At 39.7% G+C, this 17,514-nt stretch overlaps 1 protein-coding gene across 1 annotated transcript in view; it reads right to left on the reverse strand.

Annotated features, from left to right (window-relative positions):
- LOC106881451 (nonsense-mediated mRNA decay factor SMG8) overlaps positions 1-16,801 on the reverse strand; it is a 26,501-nt gene extending 9,700 nt beyond the window's left edge. The window contains exons 1-13 of the mRNA XM_014931836.2: positions 16,770-16,801; positions 15,740-15,860; positions 12,681-12,716; positions 11,806-11,928; positions 10,572-10,655; positions 9,218-9,285; positions 7,950-8,112; positions 6,695-6,783; positions 6,241-6,374; positions 4,808-5,019; positions 3,045-3,184; positions 1,737-1,824; positions 738-893 (exon numbers count right to left, since the gene is read on the reverse strand). Of these exons, the coding sequence (XP_014787322.1) occupies positions 738-893; positions 1,737-1,824; positions 3,045-3,184; positions 4,808-5,019; positions 6,241-6,374; positions 6,695-6,783; positions 7,950-8,112; positions 9,218-9,285; positions 10,572-10,655; positions 11,806-11,928; positions 12,681-12,716; positions 15,740-15,860; positions 16,770-16,801 (1,446 nt within the window). The remainder of the gene's footprint in view (positions 1-737; positions 894-1,736; positions 1,825-3,044; positions 3,185-4,807; positions 5,020-6,240; positions 6,375-6,694; positions 6,784-7,949; positions 8,113-9,217; positions 9,286-10,571; positions 10,656-11,805; positions 11,929-12,680; positions 12,717-15,739; positions 15,861-16,769) is intronic.
- Positions 16,802-17,514: the final 713 nt, after the last annotated feature.

Here is a 17,514-nt window from a genome sequence, read left to right on the forward strand (position 1 = left end):
CAGGAAGGGTATCCAGCTGTAGAAACTCTGCCAAATTAGATTGGAGCCTGGTGTTGCCATCCGGTTTCACCAGTCCTCAGTCAAATCGTCCAACCCATGCTAGCATGGGTTGGACGATTTGACTGAGGACTGGTGAAACCGGATGGCAACACCAGGCTCCAATCTAAATTTGGCAACCACTCAGAGAGTGTAGTAGGTGCTTTTACGTGTCACCTGCATGAAGGCCAGTCAAGCGATACTGGCAACGGCCACGCTCGAAATGGTGTCTTTTATGTGCCACCCACACAAGCCTTATATACTCAGCTATAAGTTGCATTTTTTCCTCCCTGAAATTTTCACCTTAAGTTGGGTGCGCGACTTATAAGTGCATCCTATAAAAACATCTGCACAATATTTTCTAGGTACAAGCCCTGTCCGAAGTTCCGATACTTGGAATAACCGAGAAGGATAACATTTTACATTGTAAATAACGGTTTCTAAAATGCATGGACTTAATAGGATAACAGTTGTTGTAAGACATCTTCAGTTTACTGAAAGCTCGGTTACCGAACAACAACTATGTCGGCACGATTCCAAATCGAACTTTGCTCTCCAGCATCAAAAAGGTCACTGTGTCTTATAGTCAGGTCAATGATAAAATTTCCAATTTGAACCTTGTAAGTTGGGGGTACATCTTATAGTCAAGTATATGCGTTATATAGGAACATTATGTATATAAAGATAGAAAAGCTCCTCACCGGGTTCACACAGTGCTGTCCAGTTAGACTGATCTCTTCACACAACTGCCTCCCACTCTTCCACCACTTCTCGCAAGCCTCTTCCAACTGACACAGGTATTTCTTATATGCAGCACCTCGAGCATACTGAGCAAAAACCCTCTTGGCTTGGTTGAACTGAAATGAAGAAAAGAGGAAGAATAACAAAGAGATTGGATTGGTTTGTTTGGAGATGATGGCCGAGAGAGAGAGAGAGAGAGAGAGATATCTGGGGTAATACTGCAGTTAGGATGGAGTCAGCTTTGAAATAGTAATATAGCAAGCAAACTGGCAGTTATTTCAGTTCTATATTTAAGAGATGAGGAATTATGTACATTATTTACATTTGACGGATATTTGTCCTCATCTTGTTTGTTGTTAACACAACGTTTCGGCTGATATACCCTCCAGCCTTCATCAGGTGTCTTGGGGAAATTTCGAACCTGGGTTCTCATTCCTAAGGTATTTTTCGATGATATTATTATTATTATCATTATTCAGGTCACCACCTGGAATCGAACTCGGAATCTTGGGGCTAGTAGCCCGCACTCTTTACCACTACGCCATATGCCCATGGGCATATGAATAATAATAATAATAACAACAACAATATCGAAAAATACCTTAAGAATGAGAACCCAGGTTCGAAATATCCCCAAGACACCTGATGAAGGCTGGAGGGTATATCAGCCAAAACGTTGTGTTAACCACAAACAAGATGAGGACAAATATCCATCAATTATAAATATATATGTATGTGTGTTTGTGTGTCTGTGTTTGTCCCGCCAACATCGCTTGACAACCGATGCTGGTGTGTTTACGTTCCCGTAACTTAGCGGTTCGGCAAAAGAGACCGATAGAATAAGTACTAGGCTTCCAAAGAATAAGTCCTGGGGTCGATTTTCTCGACTATAAAGGCGGTGCTCCAGCATGGCCACAGTCAAATGACTGAAACAAGTAAAAAGAGTATAACAAACTCACCTTGGAGAGATGGTAGCTATTCGTGTAGTGGGTTGGCAGGCCTTCTTGATATGCAGTCTCCGCAACAGGTAGTACTTTGTTACAACGACTGTGGAAAACAACACCAAAGTAGACAAGATTAGCAACAACAAAATGATTATAACAAAAATAACAACATATGAAACGCTGTATTTGTTTATTCTTTTACTTGTTTCAATCATTGGATGGCAACCATGCAGTGCTACCTCCTGAAAGGGATTAGTTATATCACCTGCAGTACTTATTTTACAAAACCCTTTGTCACATTGTTGACTTATGGGGAAGTAAACAAACTAACACTGGCTACCAAGTAGGGGGTGGGACAAACACAAAGATACATAGAACACACAACCGCTAAGTTACAGGGATGTAAACACACTAACATCGGTTGTCAAGTGATGGTGGGAGACAAACACAGACACATACACAATGGGCTTTTTTCAGTTTCCATCTACCAAATCCACTCACAAGGCTTTGGTTGGCCCGAGGATATAGTAAAAGACACTTGCCCAAGGTGCCATGCAGTGGAACTGAGCCTGGAACCAAGTGGCTGGGAAGCAAGCTTCTTACCAAACAGCCATCTTTATTGGAATGGTGTTTCTTGAAGCAAATAAAGCTATAAATAAGAGTATATAAGTATTGGGTTAAAAACCCTTTGGACAGAAAAAGCACATGCATGTGTGAGTGCACGTGTGCATTACTGTCCTTGCCTTGATATCACGTGACCCTTTGTTTCCAATCTTCTGTGGAAACATGTCTGGCCATAGGGAAGGAAATATCGAATTGCTTGGAAACAGAATGGAGTTGTTAAGAAGAAAGGCATAGAAAATTCACCTCAAACAAATTCCATCTGATCCATGCAAACATGGAAAAGTGGATGTTAAAACAATGATGATGATGGTGAACAACAAAGAAAAAAATGATCGGGAAGAAAAAGAGAAGGGTAAGAAGGAGAGGTAGGGGTGGGTGTGGATCTAAAAAAAAAAACACAAATATTTTTTTTAATAAATAAATAATATTTCTTATTTCTTTATTGCCCACAAGAGGCTACATACAGAGGGGACAAACAAGGACAGACAAGGGACTAAGTCGATTGTATCAACCCCAGTACGTAACTGGTACTTAATTTATCGACCCTGAAAGGATGAAAGGCAAAGTCGACCTCGGCGGAATTTGAACTAAGAACATTAAAGACAGATGAAATACCGCTAAGCATTTCGCCCGGTGTGCTAACGTTTCTACCAGCTCGCCGCCTTCATTATTTAATAAATAAATAATATTTCTCCTTACTTCTCTGAGAATCTAATGTCTACATCAAGCTTGGTCCTCATCTTATTGAAGAAGCTTTGCGCTTTGGCATCTGACAGTTCATTAAAATATAATTGGTAAAGCTTTGATGCCAAGGTAAACCAAGTGCTAGCCGTGGCCATCTGAAGAGAGGGAGATAAAAAAAAAACAAAGAGATTATTTGTTGTGTAGCTATAAAGGGTTAAAAAAAAAAAAAATCTGAAGTACAGGCATACTTTAATGTGCATTGCTTCGAATTAAATCTTTATATTTTTAAAAATGTATTTTTGTTTTACGCAATTTCTTGGAACCAACTGTCAACTAAATTGAGGTATACTCTTTTACTCTTTTACTTGTTTCAGTCATTTGACTGCGGCCATGCTGGAGCACCGCCTGAATTTAGAAATTTTGTTTGACACCCGTTTCTGTCTTCATTCCTGATCTTTCTCTCTCCAGCCAGGTAACCTTGTACTTCCTCTTCAGCAAGGCACCTGTATCTGTCTCACTATAACCTTTTCATCGTCACCTCCTCCAATGCCTCTTCCCCTCTTAAAAGTTTTTGTCTTGCAAGTACTTGGTAACCCTGTCAGTGCAGGTGCCACTTAAATGCACTCAGTCCACACTGTAAAGTGGTTGGTGTTCGGAAGGGCATCCAGCTGTAAAAACCTTGCCAAAACTGACCTTGCCTGTGCTTGTACCACCTAAAAAGCACTACTCACCCTGCTTGTGCTTGTGCTACATAAAAAGCACTAAGTCCACTCTGCTGAGTGGTTGGTGTTAGGAAGGGCATACCACTGTAAAAAAATCCTGCCAAAACAGTCACAGAAGTCTGGTGCAGGCTTTGGCCTAGCCAGCTCTTATGGTACCGTCCCACCCATGCTAGCATAGAACACGGATGTTAAATGATGGTGATGTTAACTGTGCTGGTGCCATGGAAAACGCACCCAGTACACTGTGTAAAGTGGTTAGCATCAGGAAGGGCATCCAGCCATAGAAACCATGCCAAAACAGACGACTGGAGCCTAGTGTAGCTCTCCAGCTTACCAGTTCTTACTGAACCATCCCACATCTGTTTCTCCAAAGGTCAGACATGTTTTTCACAGAGGACTGGAAATGAACAACATTGCTTATTTGATGGTCATGCTCATTTATAACCATAACATGACGTCAAGACAGTTGCATACATACACATACAAATGTATATACATGACGGGCTTCTTTCGGTTTCTGCTGAACAAATCTTTGTCTTGCAAATTACTTGGTGGCCCTACCAGTAATGGTGCCACATAAAAAGCATGCAATCCACACTGTAGAGTCAGTGGTTGGCATTTGAAAGGGCATACCGCTGTAAAAAAACCATGCCGAAACAGACAGCAAAGCCTGGTACAGTCTTCTGTCTAACCAGCTCCTGTCAAACTGTCCAACCCATATCAGCATGGAAAGCAGTTGTTAAATGATGATGATGATGAAATCTGCTCACAAGGTCTTGGTCGGCCTGGGGCTACAGTACAAGACACTTGTCTATGGTGCCAAGCATTGGAACTGAACTCAAGTCTGCACGATTGAGAAGCAAGCCTTTTAACACACAGCCACTCCTGCACCTATAGTTAAATATATTTAAATGACCTTAAGCCAAAGCTGTAAACTTGTAGATCTGTCCAACCCATTGTCAAGATAAGCATTAACCATTTTGGGGCAGTAGGGAGTAATGTAAACAATAAAATGATAAAAATAAACCAAAACATGATGTAAATCTATGCACCCACCTCGAACAATGCTGGCACCTGCCTTTTACCGACATTGTCATCAAAACCTTTATTGAATGCCAGCTCAATATGAGGCCAGAGAAAGTCGTGAAAGCTGTTATCAGACGATGAACATTTATTGAGAGACGTGGTATGGCTGAGGTTGTCACTACGACCGGGACTACCTTGGTTGGTGCGACGACTCGTTTGATAGCTTTTACCTTTCATGGGTTCTGAGAAAAAAATGAAAAATGGAAAAAAAAAAAAAAAAAAATGAAGCTTAAAAATAATACATTGGAAATCAGACCCATTCACTCAAAATTTCATTATCCTTAATTGCAGAAAGCAACTTTATATACCAATCTATCTTTTGTTAATGAATGTCATCGCTCCCCCTGATGAAGAGGATTATCCTGCAAGAACCCTGTGCCAATGCCATGTAAAAGAGCACTCGTGCCAGCACCATGTATGGGAAATTGTGCTGGAGCTACGTTAAATGCATCCAGCACACACTGTAAAGGGGTTGGCATTAAGAAGGGCATCCAGCCATAGAAACTGAGCCAAACCAGACTGGAAGTTGATGCAGCTCTTGTGCTTGTCAGTTCTGGTCAAACCATCCAAACCATGACAGCATGCTCCAGCATGGTTACTGTCCATTGACTAAAACAAGTATGAGGTCTGATCCAAAAGTATCAGAACCGATGCTATGAAAAGAAAACTGCAATACATATCAATTCGGCATTTAATCCTTTTGAGACACATGGGGTTTTGGGATGTGTAGCCAAAAAGACAAACCATTTTTTTTCTATTGAGATACATCTACTGAAAGACAATCTCTGATTGGCTGTTACACTTCAAAACCAACCATTCACAATTTTTTTCCATTGGGTCGATGGATTGGCCTCAAACTCCTTTCAGCTTGTATCACTTGGGCTGGGTGTCCCAAGAGGGTTAATCTACATTGAATTAACCCTCTTCTGAAATTACACACTTTATCCAGTGGCGTTTCCATTGACGGAAGCATTCCTGGAACTCCATTTTTATGACAGCAGACAGCTGCCTCACTGCATTCTCTTGGATTTTGTCTTGAAATCTTGTTGCTTTCAAGCTTTGATTTCAGGGCCAGAGCCACAGACCCACAATTCATCACTTGTACTGACAGTTTTCAAAAAGTCTACACTTTCCTTGATATAATCGAAAAGATCCTGTACAGCTGAAACTCAATCTTCTTTTTGAGACAACCACACTCTACACACTTTGCTCCCAGGCAATGCTATAAACAACAAAATTAAGCGACAATGTTATAACTTAGTATGTGTGACAAATTTCAAGGTCAATCTGCACCAAGCGGCTTCATTCTGTATACTTTAGCTCTGTTACCATAGCAACGTTCCAACACCTTTTTTTTCTCCAGATACCTTGTAAAAGACAGATAACATTATTGAGAAACTTACCTCCATCTTTATTTACTGTGTGGGTGTTTCGTAGTTGCAGGAGGAAGTAGGCGACAGGATCACTGCTGTCGGATCGTCGGCTGTTGATGTACACAAACTCTTGGTTGGCTGGCACAGCAAACAGTGAATTGTTACTGCAGACAAGAAATAAATAATTAGAAATATTTGTATATCCCTTTGAACATGTTACTGGTTCATTTTCACTCTTTTCCCCAAATACAAGTAGCTATTTTCTATGGATGGATGCTTTTCCTGTCACCACTCTTTACCTTAAGGTGGTGCTCTAGCATGGCCACAGTCAAATGATTGAAACAAGTAAAAGAATACACACACACACACACGTCATCCATATCACTAACGCTGAGACTAGAGTAACAACTGAACTGGTGATGTGATACAAGATTTACCAGTATTAAAATGGAAACAGAAAGCTCTATCTGTTGTACAACTATACCTGATATTTGTGATCACACGAGACTTTCTCAGCAGACGATAAATCTGATCCTCCATAGCATGCTGCAGTCGTTTCAGTGGAGGGTTACGCTGAAATAAGAAACAAAAATATGAAGTAAGGTGCCAGCATGGCTATGTGGTCAAGAAGTTTGCTTCCCAACCACATAGTGGCAGGTTCAGTCCCACAGCATGGCATTTTGGGAACATGTATTCTAGTATAACGCTGGCAGGTTAAAACCTCAAGAATCAATTTGGTAGACGGAAACTGAAAGAAGCCCATTGTGTGTGTGTATTATTATTACTATTATTTAAAACAGTTTGATTCAGTCCAATGCAATTTTAAGTTCCATAGGTTTCTTGCAGTTGCAGGTGCCAGATGAAACTGTTTAAATAATATATGTAAGTCTTACTAAATGTGTTGAGTGCTTCTTGCTTTTGTTTGTCCACTCACCCTTATATACGAATCACAAATTCCCCAAGGTAGATGACCCTGCTCAATCAGACAAATCACAAATCCCATCAGGTAGATGGCCCTGCATGATCTGTAGAAAAGGTGTAGCTAGAAATTCCATAAGATGTACTTGGTGCAAGCTATGGATACATAAGAAGTGCAGCAATATCAGAGGAAGGTTAACAGGGAAAATAGTTTTTTGTGTGTGGTAGGTGCAGAAGTATAATTAATACTAAAATTGTGAAGAAAATAGACTCCATCAAATGCCAAAGGGGAAAGCTAGAAGTAGTTGATAACCAACAATGACCACAGCTATGATTTCATATGGCTTGACGGGTCTTCTCAAGCACAGCATATCACCAAAAGTCTTGGTCACTAATCATTGCCTCCATGAGGCCCAACGTTTGAAGATCATGCTTTGAAGAAGTTGATAAGCCAGTAGTGTGGGTGGATGCTCTGAGAGTGTAACTGCTAGAATAAAAATAGGTTGGGTAAAGTTCAGAGAGCTCTTACCTCTGTTGGTAACAAAAAGCCTCTCCCTCAGAGTGAAAGGCAGATTGTATGAGGCCTGTGTGTGAAACATGCATACACACAATATATATATATATATATATATATATATATATATATATGGCATCCAACCATAGAAACTATGCCAAATCAGACTGGATCCTGGTGTACCAGTTTCAGTTAAACCATCTAACCCATGCTGGCATGGAAAGCAGATGCTAAATGACGATACATACTGACACACAAAATAAACATCGCTGCATGGGGTGATGGAGGTTACTGGTCCTTTCCTTACCTGAGATCGAGGTTTCATATCATTGTCTTCGGATGAAATATCAAGCAATGTGGTCTGGAAGACAAACAGCACTCGAGGTGAACACGGCCGGGCACTCAGGTACCATTCCTTAGAAATGTGGAGCCCTTGCAGCTGTTCACTCATCACACTTAGTAACTGGACCCTGAAATTAGCAACAGAGTGTCTTAATAACAGTAACAACAAATTAATATGAAAAGACAGCATTTATTATGGTGAAGTCTCATAAGCTATATAGAGGTCATAAATAAAAAAAATATAAATGCGCCCTTTTAAAGCCTAGCCAGGCTCATGGGCCCGGCTTCCCGGTTTCGATGGCGTATGTGTTCCCTAGCTGGACGGGACGCTAGTCCATCGCAGCGTTACTCATTCCTACAGCTGAGTGGACTGGAGAAATGTGAAATGAAGTGTTTTGCTCAAGAACAACGCGTCACCCAGCAAATTATCTGCTGATGTATGCTATTTGCCATGAACTCATTATTGTGAACAACTGAATCAATTTCTTCAATTCTTTTAAAACGCACTTATTTATTCCAGTGTTTACTCTCCTGTAACTTAGCAGTTCAGCAGAAAAGACCAATAAAGTACAATATTTAAAAAGTATGACCTGGGATCAATCTTATTTCTTTATTGCCCACAAGGGGCTAAACATAGAGGGGACAAACAAGGCCAGACAAAGGGATTAAGTCGATTACGTCGACCCCGGTGCGTAACTGGTACTTAATTTATCGACCCCGAAAGGATGAAAGGCAAAGTCGACCTCAGTGGAATTTGAACTCAGAACGTCACGGCAGACAAAATACCGATAAGCATTTCGCCCGGTGTGCTAACGATTCTGCCAACTCGCCGCCTTAATCAATCTGTTTAACTAAATCCTTTGAGGTAGTGTTCCAGCATAGCCATGGTCCAATGACTGAAACAAGTTAAAGATAAACAGACATGTTGTTGTTAAGCCCTAGGTCATCTCTGATCAAACAGGCCTATCGTTGAAAGAATTCAGCCATGATTGTTATGATTAGCTAATATATAGATTTCTTTTCCCGAGAGAGTAGGACGTGTTTTGAGGGAACTTGGCTGTTTCAAGCAACATCCTCAGTTCTAGAAGTACAAAATGACAGGATGGTCATGGAGGGAGCATCTCATCATACATAGGTCTGCTATGGATATAAACATCATCAACAACAACAAAACCAACTTTACTTTCCATTCTTTGAAGTTAAACAGAATATGTAAGAAGCAATAGGCTGTACCTGAGAGTATCCAAGATCCGAAAAATCCGGATAAAGCTTGTATCAAAGGAACTGCCAGGGTGAACCAACTGAAAAGAAAAGCACCAATATATACGACATTGAATGTTCGAAATGAGTAGATAGACAGCCGACAACTGATGAAGGGTTCTTTCTCTGTGGTTACTTGTCCTGTTTGCCATTTTTTTCTCTCATTTATGTATTTAATTCGTTTGTTTTATGCGAGAAATCAAAGTTTCATAAAAAAGATTCCAGTTAATAGAATTATGGGAGGTTTAAACCAGCCAGATCTGGCCTCTCACACCTATACAACAATGTCATTCTAAAAATGAACAATTACATGATCAAAATCTTGAAACCACAGGAGTGGCTGTGTGGTAAGTAGCTTGCTAACCAACCACATGGTCCCGGGTTCAGTCCCACTGCGTGGCACCTTGGGCAAGTGTCTTCTACTATAGCCTCGGGCCTACCAAAGCCTTGTGAGTGGACTTGGTAGACAGAAACTGAAAGAAGCCCGTCGTATATATATGTATATATATATATATATATGTATGTGTGTGTGTATTTGTGTGTCTGTGTTTGTCCCCCCTAGCATTGCTTGACAATGTTGTGTTTATGTCCCCGTCACTTAGCAGTTCGGCAAAAGAGTCCCGATAGAATAAGTACTAGGCTTACAAAGAATAAGTCCTGGGGTCGATTTGCTCGACTAAAGGCGGTGCTCCAGCATGGCCACAGTCAAATGACTGAAACAAGTAAAAGAGTAAATAAGGATTACATTTCACAGAGTAATCTGAATGCTAAAAAGTTAAAACAGATTAGTGGATGCATTGCACTCTGATGCAAAATAATACACACATACTGGTGTAGAACATTAAAAGCAGTCAAGTTTTCGGAACGTTCTAGGATTCTAAATATTCTAGACAGGCCTCAAAAATAGTAACACACAAGTAGGTTATCTCAGTGGGAAAAAAAGAAATAACTTGCAACATTCAACATTATCTCTAGAAAAAAGAAAAAAAAGGATAAAAATGTAGAATGGTCAGTTGGAACACCTTTGTTCACAGATTTGCTCAACCAATATTGACCTGATGATAAACAAATATTTTTTTTTTTTTCCACCTGTTATGTGTTCGAACTGACCGGATCCAATGTTGCACACCTACCATAGAATTGAAATCTCAAAGGCTACGAGATAATGCAGGATTTACTCAAAATGAGGTGAATATAAATTAGCATTTCATTTGATAAAATAATCTGAATGCTAAAGGGTGAACAGATGTTAGAACTTAATAGCAAGTCAGTTATCTCAATTCCACAGAACGGTTTGCAAACTGTAACAACAGTAAGGCTGACTTACCAGAACAATATGAGAAATGCAGAATAAGAGAAGCCAGGTTTTGGCATGATGAAATTCCTCCGTCTCCCAGATGGTGTGAAAATCCTTTAGAAAAAAAAGAAAAAAAAACAAATAAATATATTACAAAAATCAAGTTAATGATGATGATAATATTGATAAATAGAGAATTATTTATTGCCTATATTATAACAGCAGCATATTGAGGATGGGGGTTAAGAGTTTATGAACAATAATGTCTAAATTCATAAAAAGGGAAGGCTATATGCTTTGTTGATGACACTAGAAGATCAAAACATATCCAGAGTGGTTCACAATACTTATCGCAGTGTACGTGTGTGGTCTTGAGTCCAGTCCCAGTGTGTAGCACTTTGAGCTTGTGTTTTCTATTATAGCCCTAGGCTGACAATTGAGCCTTGTAAATGGACTTGGTAGTTGGAAACTGAAAGAAGTCTTTCGTGTGTTTGTATGTATAATGTCTGTACGTGAGAGAGAGAGATAGATAGATAGAGAGAATGTGTGTGTGTCTGTGTGTACCTTTGTCTTAGGTACTTGATTTGCAAACTCCTTATCAATGGTCCATAGATATCCTCTTGTATTTTTATAAGCACATTGGTGACCAGAGGGCAGCTGATTTCCACAACAGAACACTTTCTTTTCTCCTTGTGGCCCCACATGATATCTAACCAGTTGTGTTTTAGCTTGGTGTCAGTACAGTCAACTTTGTCTGTAGCCGTTTTCTTTTTAGTTATCCGGTTCCAGATTGTTCTGGCCACCGCATCATACCTCACGTTATAATATCTACAAGACATTCTATTGCAGTTGACAATAATGTGGTTGATGTGTTCAGTCTTGGGTCTTACACAGCCTACATTTCTTGCTTATCAATGTTTCCTCCCTTTTATGTTGTAGGTACTTGGCAGGGGTCTCTTGTTCTTGAATTGCGATGGAGGTAGCCTTCGAAGTAGGATGTCATAAGCATGTCAGTACTCCATGCCAAAGCTTTTGAGATTTCTTCTATGGTTTATGTTTTTCGTGCCAAGTATCCATGTATTATCTTCTCAGTGAATTAGTCTGTATATTTTTTTTTGTTCTTTTGACACATGCACATACACACATGCCAAATCAAACTAGTGTCTGGTGCAGCCCCTCAGCTTACCAGCCCTGGTCAAACCCATCCAACCCATGCCAACATGGACAACGGACGTTAAATGATGATGATGAAAAAACGACGTACCTGCTGTGCAACATCAGTATCCAGCTTTTGGCACAAGGTTGCTAAACGGTAGCTGTCAAGCAACGAACTGTAATGGAGGTAGACTACATGATTTGATGTATCGTAGTAGTATTCTATTTCATCCTGGAAATTAAAAGAAGAGAAATATTACTTTAAATTTAACCTTTTTAATATTAATCTATCTGAAAGCTCCACACTTTAATTTTTTTGTAAGTGGCACCTGTGCCATTGGCATGGAAGAAACACTCTTCGAACTTTGGGCCTCACGGATGCAGTGCTAAGTGACAATATACTGTGCTTGAGAAGACAGGTCAAGCCAAGTGAGATTGTAGTCATGGCCAATATGGCAGCGTTTCATATCTGGCACCCATGCAAGTGGCACATAAAAACCACCCTTTGTACTTTGGGCCTCATAGAGGCAGTGACAAGTAACTGAGACCTTTGGCAATATATCATGTCAAGCCAAGTGAGATAGAATGTAATTGTAGCTGATGGCAGTGATTGGTAACTGGCACCAGTGCTGGTGGCATGTAAAAAGCACCCACTACACTCTTGGAGTGGTTGGCATTAGGAAGGGCATCCAGCTGTAGAAACCCTGCCAAATCAGAGTGGAAGCTGGTGAAGCTTCCCAGCTTACAAGTTTTCACTCAAACTGTCCAATTCATTCTTACCAGCAAGAATTGTATATGGTTGATGGCATAAGAATTTAGAGGCAAATAAAGATACGTCAGCATGCAAATATTGGGTTAAAGATACACACACACAATGACACTACCGAGAGACGGGGGGGGGGGGGGGAGGAGAGATATCCTAAACTGTCTGACAAAACTGTCAAGTGTAATAATTGTTTGGAACAAGAAAAAGAGCTGCCATACCTCAGCAATACCACTGATGTATGATTCATCCAAACTCTGCAATAGAAAAGAAAAATATAAGATAAGAAAGACAATAAGAAATTAGATAAATTGCTTTCATAAATGAATAAATCCTATACAATATCAACCCAGCCGAAATTGACTCAATTAACTCTTTAACATTTAAGCCATCCATATCCACCCTTAATATTCTGCCTGCTTTATGTTTGATCTGGCCTCTCACACTAGCTCAGCTATGCCATTCTAAATATGAACATTCACATCACTGAAATCTTGTAGCTATAACTTAACACTTAACTCAAAACAATGTAAGAAAGAAAAGAAAAATAAGCATTATATTTGACACGGTAAAATCTGATTATCTTCTTTTTACTTGTTTCAGTCATTAGACTGTGGCCATGCTGGGGCAATGCATGTGGTACTTATTCTATCAGTCTATTTTCTGTCAAATTGCTAAGTTACAGGGGATGTAAACAAACCAACACCAGTTATCAAGTGGTAAGGTGGGTGACACATCTTCCCCCTCTTACAGGTATGTGTGCTTCATTTAACCTCTTAACATATTACCCACTATATTTTCATTCAGAGATGTCTAGTAAATAAATATTTGAATGAAAACATACATTCACTGTACTCTGAGGCATATGTCACTTATTTCTAACCCCAAATACTTCGTTCATGATGTTATTCCCATTTTCTATCATTAACTACCATTTCTCTTAGTAACTTCATAATAAATAATAACCAATTCAAAATAATTTGTGTACTTATTCTTCCTTATATACAGATTCAAATTAATTAATAAAAATAATATTTTTTGCATGGACATTGAAAAAAATTTCTACGTTAAGGGGTTAAGCTCTTTGCTCCCTACAAAGTACAGGCCATTGATGACTTTTCTTCACTGGCCTTCACTCTGAGCTGTCCCTTTTTTGCTCCTCTCAAGTTGCACCCTTGTTTTTTAGCTCCAATTTTGCTGCACTGAATCAGACGTTTCCTTGAAGGAGGGCCTTCCTCTTTCAGGTTTTGTTGGGTTTGAATCATCATCAATGTGAGCTGTCCCTTTTAGTTTCTCTCAAGTTGGGTCCCTACTTTTTAGCTCCAATTTTGCTGTACTGCATCAGATGTTCCCTTGAAAGAAGGCCTTCTCTCAGGTCTTATTGATTTTGAATTGTCATCGGTGCTTCTAAAACTTTGCTTTTTTTCTAGGTAGGAGTACTGACTCTACACAAACCCATTTTCACCTCTGGCAAGATGCGGTCCATATTTGTCTGGCCTCTGTCTTTTGACTCATCCAGGCATGGGAGACTATCGGGAGCTTGTACAACCCTGGCATAGCACTCCAGGTTATCGAGGCACACAAGCCATCACACTGCAACAAGGACTGGACCTTGTGATAGACATGTACATGAGAGCCAGAGTAAAATTTTTGGGAGAATGACTGTTAGTTGTCTCCCCTCTTCAAGATACCCCTGTAACATGGTGAGAGGGAGATTTGCATAAGTGTTGCCACAGATATTGTGGTCAGTATACAAAACACCGCATCTTACCCAATCCTCTAATAGTTATGTCTATCCCCAAAAGGAAGAACAGCATAAAGATTTCTTATTGTCCACAGCAGAGGTTCTCATGCATTCGAAATTGAAACATAGCACTAAAAGATTTCCACATTTCTGTTCTAAATAGCTTGATCTGCAAGAAATAGCAACTAAATCTCACTCAAGTTACACTGTACATTTTAAAAAGGATGTACTTTTGATAATGAAATCCTCACTATACACTCATCACCATTATTTTTAACATCTACTCTTCCAAGATGGAATTTGTTGAGGCAAATTTTCTACAGCAGGATGCCCTTCCTGTTGCCAACCCTAATCCGTTTACAAAGCAAGGTAATATTTCTTCATAGTGAGACATGTTATGGAAGATTGGAATCAAAGGACACCGCTTGCATGACAGGGATACTCGTTTACAACTATCGCATGAAGTCAAGACAAGAAGAGTAAAAACACACACATCTAGCTATGTATCTCTGTCATCACCATTCTATCTATCTGTTATGGGAGAATCCTGACTCCCACCCCATGTGACTGAAGGTGGACTAATTGATTACAATAAATAAGAACTGAGTGAACTTTGAGGGGATACTTGACGGTGTTAATTCAACCATGGTAGTTTAACATGTTGGTAGTTTACTCTTTTACTTGTTTCAGTCATTTGACTGCGTCCATGCTGGAGCACAGCCTTTTAGTGGAGCAAATCGACCCCAGGACTTATTCTTTGTAAGCCTAGTACTTATTCTATCGGTCTCTTTTGCCAAACGGCTAAGTTACGAGGACACAAACACACCAGCATCGGTTGTCAAGCGATGTTGGGGGGACAAACACAGACACACACACACATACATATATACGACGGGCTTCTTTCAGTTTCCGTCTACCAAATCCACTCACAAGGCTTTGGTCGGCCCGAGGCTATAGTAGAAGACACTTGCCCAAGGTGCCACGCAGTGGGACTGAACCCAGTACCATGCGGTTGGTAAGCAAGCTACTTACCATACAGCTACCCCTGCGCCTATTTAACTGTGAATACAGAGTATCGTACCTGAGCTTGAGTAGTTCAGAGTGCGTTCTGTGTTAACATTTATTTCTGCAATAGGCTATTTTTAGATGACTACAACCAACTATTTATTTGTGTAATACCATTTTACACCAGACGTGTATACCCATGTAATAACACTATCTATACACAGATGATCGAGCATCTTTCAGTTTCCATCAACCAAAATCCGCTCACAAAGCTTTAGCCAGCCCAAGGCAACAATAAAAGACAGTCGGGCAAGATGTCATGCAGTGGGACTGAACCCAAAGCCATGTGGTTGGGATGCAAGGTCCTGAACCACACAGCCATGCCTCTGCCACAGTACGCATGAAGATAAAGAATAAAGCATGGACCGGATATTGGACCATAGGTCTGTTCAATTATGGTCCAGCTGGGATCTAAACAAGCTGAAATTTAATTTAAAAAAAACAAGAAATTAGTGGATTTTGTTGGCTCACCTTAAAAACATCTTTGCCAATGGAAGGATTCAGCAGACTGGCTTTTGAAGAAAAAGCACTGTATCTGCTTTTCCCAATAATGGACACAACACATACTTTAGAATTCTTTTGTGCCAAGTTACTGCAAAATAACAAAGAAATACAGAATTATAGCATTGAGAATTTCCAAGACTGACTCTTCTTATTTCTTTATTGCCCACAAGGGGCTAAACATAGAGGGGACAAACAAGGACAGACAAAGTTATTAAGTCGATTACATCGACCCCAGTGTGTAACTGGTACTTAATTTATCAACCCTGAAAGGATGAAAGGCAAAGTTGACTTTGGCGCAATTTGAACTCAGAACATAACAGCAGACGAAATACCGCTAAGCATTTCGCCCGGTGTGCTAACGTTTCTGACAGCTCGCCGCTTTCTTCTGACTGACTCTTATTCACCAGAGAACCTGGTTTCAGGAAATAAACTGATTGTTTTGATACCAGCCCATGTGAGACTGCCTGAGATTCTTTGATACAAACTTCAAGTGAAGTGATTAAAATAAAAACCTTTCGTCAAAATTTCATGTTAAGTTCCAAACCTCAATTTTATCATCACCATCGTCGTTTAATGTCCGCTTTCCATGCTGGTAAAGGTTGGATGGTTTGACTGAGGACTGGCGAGCCAGAAGGCTGCACCAGGCTCCAATCTAACCTGGCAGAGTTTCTACAGCTGGATGCCCTTCCTAAAAGTTATTTTACTAGATTCATTGTTTATTTTAACATCCACTTTTCCGTTCTAGGATGGAGCGGATGGAATTTATTGAGGTAGGTTTTCTATGGCTAGATGTGCTTCTGAACCCGGAACCATGTGGTTGGTAAGCAAGCTACTTACCACATAGCCACTCCTGCGCCTATAATTATACTGTACTAAGTTTCTATCTTTATTTAAGATGGTAGGATGTGATCTGGGGGAAATTTAGATGCTATTTCAGGCAAATCATATAGCGGCTTCTCCACATGAAATGATAGCATCCATGCATGTCCACACATACCCAGGTATATCGATTTTTGGTTCTAAACTCATTACCAATTACTGATTTTTTCCTAATCAAAGGTAGTCACTTTGGTCAACACTATAATTAAATATCAGATTTACTTAAAACAATTAAATGAAGTACGGTTACTTGTACATTAGTATAAACGATAAAATTTTATTAATACTGTATTGAGCAAGTACCATTAAACTAGGCTGGCAACTGCAGGGATTTGAAGTTCCTGCTGGCAGATTAGAGAGGATTATAAGCTGTATATATATTACACCTGTAATATATACACAAATTCATACACTTGGACATTTTTGAGATAGTATTGAAGGAGAGTTGAATGTGCTTTGGTCAATTAATTCTAATAGATTGAATTACAGGACAACTGAACCTATTCCATACTTTGACACAAGCTGTTAATTACTACCAGAACCTATTTGACTAAAGTCCAATTAAATAGTATTTTGTTATTCTGTTGTGTCTGGGGGGAGTCATTTTCTTATTGTGCCTTAAAATTTAACACACTCACCGGTAAAATTTCCACTTATTTCTTATTTTTATTTTGCTAAAATTTTCGTTACGTCTTGCAATAGTCAAGACTATTGAAAAGGTTGCAAGACGCAACGAAAATTTTAGGAAAATAAAAATAAGAAATAAGTGGAAATTTTACCGGTGAGTGTGTTAAATTTTAAGGCACAATAAGAAAATGACTCTCCTCAGACACAACAGAATATGCTTCAACACACGAAATCAC

This window comes from Octopus bimaculoides, chromosome 14 (genome assembly GCF_001194135.2).
Source record: "Octopus bimaculoides isolate UCB-OBI-ISO-001 chromosome 14, ASM119413v2, whole genome shotgun sequence".
Taxonomy (NCBI): Eukaryota; Metazoa; Mollusca; class Cephalopoda; order Octopoda; family Octopodidae; genus Octopus; species Octopus bimaculoides.